Here is an 8,925-nt window from a genome sequence, read left to right on the forward strand (position 1 = left end):
CACACACACACACACACACACACACACACTCAGACACACACACACACACACACACACACACACACACAGGTCTGGTTTGCTATCCTTGTGGGGATGCTTTTTCTACTGTACAGACCATATTTTCTATCACCCTACACCAACCATACACCTAGACCTACCCCTTACAGGAAACTTTGTGCATTTTTAGATTTTCAAAAAACTTCATTCTGTGTGATTTATTAGCTTGTTTACCCGTGGGGACCTCAATTTAGGTCCCCACTGTGACACGAGTCCCCATGAGTCTGTGTGTATTCAGGTTTAAGTCCCCACCAGAATAGAAAAACAGGTACACACACACACACACAGTTTTGTTGGTAAAATTGCTGACTAACTTTAGTACATTTATTGTTTACAAATACTACCCCCTTGTGGTTAAAAGCAACATAGACAAAAGCTTCAGTAGATTTCTAATAAACTTGTTTTTAGATGCCAACTTGGCTTGTGTTTTGACCTTCGCATTTTTTTCTTCTTCTTCAGGAATTTGTATGTACTGACAGCAACACATGTAAGTGTTCTGGTTATTGTTTTTTATAAAGTATCATTTTAATGGCGCTTACTCAGAACAAGACGTTTTATGATGTTTCAGCAGGGGCTGATGGTAGCAGTGTCTTTGTGCATGTTGGAAAATCTCCAAGAGGAGTTCATCTCAGCTCAGATGACGTAAGACATTAAAAACTGTTCTGTAATTTGAATAATCCTAATCACCGTAATAATGAAATTGGTTTCTGTAATCTCTCCTAGTATATAGTGCATGAAAAATGAACACATCTAAACATAATGAAAGTGTTTGGCTTTGTTCCTAAAAGCATTTCAGTGGATACAGATTTCACTTCATTCACTGAAAGAACATTTACTGTGTTGATAAACACATCTTTCGCTTTAAAATGTGAGATATGATATTATGTGAAAGACAGAAAAGTAAAAAAAAAAAATACAATAAAACCTATTTTATAGCTTTATGATCCCCTGAAATTTTCAAAATCAATGCATAACAAGGTTATGCCATTCTGAAGATAGTGTCAAGGCAAAGCACTGTTGCTTATCGGTGGACAGTTTAACAGAAACACCTTCACAAGCTCCAACCTGCCAACAGGAGGCAAAATCTAACTGTGATGGTCAAAGTGAGGTAAATTCCAGAGTTTGAGACAGTCTGAAACAGTGAGCTGTGGACAAAAACATGAGGAAAATCTGTTTGTTTTTTCTCATCTGCAGACAGAAGCACAAAGGCGTGATGGGACTCTCCCAATAACCTTGGAAACAGGGACACAAACAGGAGCTTTATCTTACCGAGATGTCTCAGTTCAGTGCTCACTTATTTATCACAGCAACTCCGTCCCTTTCCCCTCTGCTAATAAGAAAACCAGCGCCTTTACCACAAGGTGGCAGTATTCTAATTTTAATCAGTTGCTTAATCCAACAACACATACTTCTCCAAAAAATGAGCACAAAAGATCAGGAAACATGCCCTCAGGGGCATCAGCAACAAACCAGCAGGCACAGAGACATCCAAAATCACAAATGGGCTTCTCCTTCCGCAAACTTCATAGTCAGAAGAGCATGAAAAGAGATCTGTCGTCAGCTTCGAAACATCCTTTCTGCAAAGCCTCAGGTAGAAATAACTAACCCATTGTGAAACCTTACAGAACACATTTTCCAAATGTTTCTGATCCACATGGATCTTCTTAAAGGAATAGTTCACCCAAAAATGAACATTGTCATTTTTTTCATTCCTTCATGTCTTCCCAAACTTGTATTTGCTGTTCTTTTCAGTACAAATAGGACAACACAACTTGATAAAATTAGTGTGTACAACTGAAGTTTCAGAGTAGAAGTAATTTTCAGCATGGCACATTGTGTTTGGTTACAATATGAGCAAAACTGGTGTCACTAACGTCAAACCATGATGCAGTGCATCTTGATGTGGCAAGGAGGGGTAGATTTCAGCAAGTAGATTGGGTCCAGAAACATTTGACTATTTTTGAAAGAAATTAATGATTTTTTCATCAAGGATGCATTAAACTGAACAAAGGTTACAGTAAAGACATTTATAATGTTACAATAAATGCTGTTCTTTTGAACTTTCTATTCATCAAAGAATCCCAAAGAAATGTATTGCTGTTTCCAAAAAGTATTAAGCTGCACTACATAACGTTAATAATAATAATAATAATAATACATGCTTCTTGAGCACCAAATTAGCATATTAGAATGATTTTTGAAGTATCATGTGACACTGACAACTGGAGTAATGGCTTTGCCATTACAGAAATAAAATACATTGTAAAGTATATTAAAATAGAAAACAGTTATGTAAAATTGCAATAATATTTCACAGTATTACTGTGATTTTTAATATTTTTGATATAATGAATGCAGCCTTGGCGAGCATTAGTTATTTCTTTCGAAAACATGAAAAAAACGTAATTTTCTTAGAATGTTTGCCTCATTTATGGGTGAACTATTCCCATTTCATTTAATGAAACTGGTTTGAAATCTGAAATAGTATGTTTATGTCCTTTGCTTACTCCAGAACAGAAAAAAGAGGAAAGCAGGAAGAAAATAGACAAGTGTGACTACCCTCGGCTGGGCGTCAGGCGTGCAGGAGAATTTGTGAAAGAGATGAAGAGATGAAGAACTTCACAGCAAAGAAAGGTGTGAACTGGGTTTCTACAGAAATGAAAGAAAAAAAAAAACGTCAAGATGTTGCTGACGTTGAAGCATAGAAAGGATTAGACAGTAAGCAGAATTACATTTAGAAAAAAATTGATTGTTACCTCAGTTCAGATATGATGAAAAACAATACTGTATGTTATATATCTTTATTATTATCTCCAAGTACATATTCAAGTTTTCAAAGTTCATATATTTAGTTTCATAGAATATAAATCTAGCAAAACATTTACAGCAACAGTAATCAAATACTGTACAACACAACATTTGTCCTCACTAGTTTCCATCAACAGTATAAACGCTACTTTTTGTTTCACATACAATAACAAAAAATACATCCATACACTTAAAACAGATGTGTTCATTGGTAATAACACAAAAGGCTGTCCATGTTGGAGCACCTCCCAAGTACAATCTAAAATTCAAATACATCTGGTATACATGAAGCTGCTCAATAAACCTCTAAATTACATCATACATGTAGACTGAAACTCATTGACTTTTCTAATGTCTCTATTCAGACTCTAGTTGAAGCAATATGTTTTATGTTAGAGATTCAGTTGTTGTCTTAAAAGAATAGTTCATCCAAAAATGTCAAAAATCTGGGATTTTGTTGTCTTTTTTGGAGATTGGCTTTCCTTACTGTATGCTTTCATTATATGTAAAAGGGCAGCTTGAACATTCTTCAGAACGTCTCCTTTTATGTTCCACAGAGTAAAAAAAGTCATAGATGTTTGGAACGACTTGATTGTGAGTAAACGATGACCGAGGTCCATTTGTGGGTGAACTATTCTTTTTAAAGTCTAAACTGATATAATGCCAAACACTATGCCAATTTAATTCGTGCTTCTCTCAACCAAATTAAGTTTTATCCAATGGAAAATGTCGAATTACACATAATCATGTATCTAAACAAAACACACAATACACAAGGCCTGATGTGCACAATTATTTATCACTGAACAGAGTGAAACCTTTAAACAGGAACTTGAGTCGACATTATTGGTTTCTTCTAACTTGGTTTCGATAAAGCTACAACCACAACATAGAGATTTTCAGGTCGGTTTGGCACACCTTGATGTGTATTTGTCTATTTGTATACTTACAAAGCAGCACAACAGAATATTGGATATTACAATGTACTTGTGAAAACGGTTATCCTACACTGTTCCGTGGACAAGACCAATGCGATGACTTTTGTACACTAGGCTACAAGGAAGACAAATTAAATTGATAATAAAAAATAAAATGTTAAATGTAAACATTTAAAAGCAAATAATTAACATTTTGGTAACACTTTAGTATAGGGAGCAATTATCACTATTAACTAGTTGCTTATTAGCATGCCTATTGTTAACATATTCTCTGTTTATTAGTACTTATAAAGCACATATTCTACATGACCATATTCTACATCCCTAATCCTACCCAATATCTAAACTTAACAACTACCTTACTAACTATTAATGAGGAGTTTATTGAAGCAAAAGCCATAGTTAATGGTTTGTTCATAGCGAAAATTGGACCTTAAAATAAAGTGTGACCAAAATTTTAAAAGAAATGAGTCTTAACCACACAGTAATGATGTAAACTGTCAAAACTTAAGTAAAAATTGGGAAATATTTTATAAGGCCACACTACACTATCACAGGGAACTGCAGAAAGCTATATATGACATTTTGTGTCAATAATCTTTAATCCTACAAACATGAAGGTTCAAATTACAAAATAAACTACTGTACTTCAAAAACTAGACAGTGATCGCATATTACAAACAAGCAATGTGATTTGCTACACTTTTTCAAAGCCTTAAAAGATTTTAATGAGTAGGCCAGAGGGACATGAAAATGACGTTTATTCACTTGTGTTTGATTTTTGTTCATATTTACGGAGTTACTTCAAATCACTTAAAGCAGTTGGTTGGGATTACTTGTAGACTACTAATAAAAAATGTAGACACACTTGAATGCCAAAAGCGTGCAAAGCTGTAATATCGGCAATGGGTTGCTATTAGAAATATATAGAAAAATTAATTTGTTAAATATTTTTGATCTCTACATAATTCCATTAATGATATTTCATATTTTAATGACTTCACTGTGAAAAATACTATTAAACAATGAGTAGGTGCGTCCAAACTTTTGACTGGTAGTGTAGCTTATATTTTTCTTTGTGTGCATAAGTGTTATTTTCTAATATAAAATTTGCATTGAGTTCGCACTTAGACATGACATTAAGAAAAAAATTATATCCTTCTGCATACATATTATTGAATTTACAGCTAACATCTCATTTTACATAAATAAGCAGAGGATATTCATCCGACAGTGGAGAAAAGAGCCAGTAGATCTGCATGTACTGTGACGCAAAAACATACTGACGATATTATAAAAGCTGACTTGGCACTGCGTGTTTGTTTGTGTGTGCTCTACAACCCTGTTCTTGAGAGGCTCAACCTGACCGATACAGTGGGCAGACCTGACGTCAGGGTTGAATGAGGCTCAATCGAAACCTTCTCATTCCTGTTTACCAACCTAGAGGTTTCACATGAGTTATTCGACATCTGATGCGTCGTTGTCTGATAGATGGTAGTTTGACCCTTTCACCCGGATGTATTCCACCTGCCGATCCTCATCAGAATCCGAGATCCCGCATGAGCAAAGCCGGTTTTCAAACAAGGACTCAATCTCTTCTAGCCGCCGTCCCTTAGTCTCGGGCAGGCAGCCATAAATGAAAAAGAAACCAGTTAGAGCCAAAGTGGAATACAGGAAAAATACACCTGGGAAATGACAAAGAGATGTTGGTTAATAAATGGGTATAATTTTAATAATTGCTAAAAAATAACAAAACTATACAAGACTCAAATATATGATTTTTTTTTTCTGCTCGCCTAGTCAGAATTGTAGTAGCTCTGCCAACATCATCAATGGCCTCAACATAAAACTAACATTATCCAATGGCGTGAATGGCCTAGATGATGTCAGCAAAAAAAAGTTGTAAAAGTTGGTTTAAGTGCAAAGCAAGTTTTTCTTTTTCAGTAATGTGAGCTGTGAACAGCAAATCCAGGAAAGTGTATTTAAAATATTAATTTGCACAGGGAGTTTTTGACTTCCAGAGGAAAGTAATACTGAGTCATAGACATAATTAGTTCTACAATGCCTTTATGCGCAGTACACTCTTGATGTTGAGAGATCAAATACCGTATTGATGCTGACAAAAAGGTCATGTTCATGACTGCTGTCACTCCCCTAATTAGAGCATTACCATAGTAAGTCAGGTACTGGGCCATGTGAAGGAACGTTAGAGACACCAGCACATTGAAGGTCCAGTTCACTCCGGCCGAACAAGCATTGCCTGTGCTTCTGGCCCAAAGAGGGTAGATTTCAGAATTAACTGTCCATGGCATCGGTCCCATTCCTGTCAAGAGGTGAAAGTGTTTTAAATTACCGCAATGCAATGTCACCATGAATATATTACAGGTATAATTCCCTTTAGAGCAACCTCTGGTTATGTCTTGCTGAGTGGCACAATGGTGATGGATTGCACTGCTATGATATTTTTTTTTATTAATTACAAACAGTTATGATCATCTTACCTGGGGCAAAACATGCGAGATAGAGCACCAGTCCCAGGAGCACAACCCATGAATAAGATGTTGGGCAAAAATTATAAGCCCATATACCACTATCTGGCATATGTGTGGAGTTGGAGCACCTGTTAGAGTTGAAACAAACACACAATGAATTTAATAAAGGTGAATGAATAAATATCAAAATGTTTACCATATTTCAATTTTTCGAAATTTTTTTTATTTTTTTAATTAAATTAAAAAGCATCACAGGATCAATTACATCTAATATCATACAGTAATGCCACAATTAAAGGGATAGTTCACCCAAAAATTAAAATTCCACTGAGCGTAAATTGTGTATGCTGTTTTGTGTCAGCTGAGCCACGCGGATACGCTGTTTACGTCATTTATGCTTTGATTTGAACGAAAACAACGTATCCGCGTGCCGCAGCTGACACAAAACAGCATACGCAATATACGTTCAGTGGATATTCTCCAAAAAAGTGGAGGAGACGAATTGTTGAATAAATTTGTTTTTTTTTCTTTTGCGCACAAAAAGTATTCTCGTAGCTATTATTTTACCGATCTCCTTGCTACGTTTCTGGACCTTGATCATGTAAGGACCCTTGCTGTCTATGGGAGGGTCAAAGAGCTCTCAGATTCCTTCAAAAATATCTTAATTTGTGTTCCGAAGATGAACGGAGGTTTTACGGGTTTGGAACGACATGAGGGTGAATAAATAATGACAGAATTTTAATTTTTGGGTGAACTATCCCTTTAACAAACTAAAATGTGTTAGAAAATGTGTTAAAAATATAAAATACAAGTAGGGAAACATCACTTTTTAAAGGACATGACAACAAATTGTATTTGAGATTTTACACCTGGCGAGTATTGGATAACTTTGTAATGTACTGTAGAATGAATAAAAACACATAATATGCCCAAATATACACAGAACAGCTCAAGTGCTTGCGCATACAGAGGCTCTGTTTCAGTGCTGACTCACTTGCCCCACGCTGCTCTCTCAGTGGAGGCCGGATTGACGGGCACACAGGAGGAGGCAAACACAGCAGTGCTGTTTTCCTGATAACAGTAACCACAGCTTGGGTCCAACATACAGGGCTCGCATGACCTGAAACATAAAGTAATGAGAGCAAGACAAATTACTTAAAAACTAAAACCCAACCAACTGACCTTGAATTCTTCTTATCTTAAAGGCACAATATGTAATTTTCGCCGCTAGAGGGCGCGTATTCAAAATAAACAAAGAGGCAAAAGCGTAGTTTGATGACGCCGTGACTGAGTGTGGAGTCATGGGAGTTATCGTCTTCATCCCCACATCCGATGCAATCCGACGGGACTCGGGCAGAAATCATGTTCATGGATGAGCTAATGATTTGTTAACGTAGTAGAATGAAGCAGGGTGAGGCTGAAAGCCGTCGAAGCGAAACGAGGCGCTGAACGAGCGTGACAAAACCGGAAATCGAGGGGTTATGACGTCATTGGCAGGAGACACAATGACACTATAGACCCGTGTCACTAGTTAAAATTGCTTATTTCTCTGGATTTAAACATTCTTCGAAACATTTGGGATAATGTAAGTACACAAGTCAGCAAAATATATAACACTGTTCTAGTGGTTTTTGGATATTTTAATAAAAAATCTTACATATTGTGCCTTTAAATCAACATAAATCAAAATGGACTATATGCACTGTCTTAATACATATTTCTAGAATTCCTTATATGCATGACTCATCATTGCACATTGTTCTCAACATAAATCAAAATGGACTATATGCATGTCTTAATACATATTTCTAGAATTCCTTATATGCATGACTCATCATTGCACATTGTTCTAAACAAACAAACAAAAAAAAGTTAATTGCATTCATAATCTTTCATCAAAACATAATAATTTGCTCCACACTTTGAAACAACTTTCATTTTCGTCAAACCACCTGTCATATTTTCACAATTCAATCAACTGATGGATAACATTGCAGTAAGTCCCACTGTGCAATTTTTCTTGATAAAAATCATGTTTCACTCAGAAATACATTAAGCAACTTATGGAAATATCTTTGATTATCTTTGATCTAGTGAAATCTACAGATATTTATTATACTTTTTGAAAGACTTTTCTTATGTTTACCATGGATGCATTTGATCAAAAATAAATTTAAAATGCTGTGAAATACACTGCTCAAAAAAAAAAAAAAGTTACAAATCTTTATTTATATACATTGTGTAAATCGTTGATAATGGTCTGTGGAAGCCAAAATCATCAACTCATTGAGGGATGGATTTAAAAAAACAAACAAAAAAAAATTACAGGCTGATCCATGCATATATTTCATCAAAGCAACTCATAATGTAAGTCAAAAGTGTATGGCCCCCACATGCCTTTAAAGGTGCAATAGGTGATTGTCTTCAGAAACATTTTTTGTTATGCTGGTTGAAAGACTCTTCACATCCCGATAGCAGTCATTAAGTTAAGTGGTCTAAATGTATTTATCTGTATTTATATATTCTGTGGAAGGCGTAGGACCAAGAAATGTTCGTCCAATCAAAACGTTCGGTCCGAGCATTTTAATATGCTTTCCTACCTGCCTGTCAACGTATGTATCTGCATACCT

General features: G+C 35.6%; 1 protein-coding gene across 1 annotated transcript in view; it reads right to left on the reverse strand.

Annotated features, from left to right (window-relative positions):
* Positions 1-4,242: 4,242 nt before the first annotated feature.
* LOC107726844 (proton myo-inositol cotransporter-like) overlaps positions 4,243-8,925 on the reverse strand; it is a 30,230-nt gene continuing 25,547 nt past the window's right edge. Inside the window, exons 4-7 of the mRNA XM_016536546.1 lie at positions 7,290-7,415; positions 6,305-6,423; positions 5,974-6,126; positions 4,243-5,488 (exon numbers count right to left, since the gene is read on the reverse strand). Coding sequence (XP_016392032.1) covers positions 5,262-5,488; positions 5,974-6,126; positions 6,305-6,423; positions 7,290-7,415 — 625 coding nt within the window. The 3' untranslated portion in view covers positions 4,243-5,261. The remainder of the gene's footprint in view (positions 5,489-5,973; positions 6,127-6,304; positions 6,424-7,289; positions 7,416-8,925) is intronic.

Source organism: Sinocyclocheilus rhinocerous, unplaced genomic scaffold (assembly GCF_001515625.1).
Source record: "Sinocyclocheilus rhinocerous isolate Xijiao unplaced genomic scaffold, SAMN03320098_v1.1 scaffold155, whole genome shotgun sequence".
NCBI classification, from domain to species: domain Eukaryota; kingdom Metazoa; phylum Chordata; class Actinopteri; order Cypriniformes; family Cyprinidae; genus Sinocyclocheilus; species Sinocyclocheilus rhinocerous.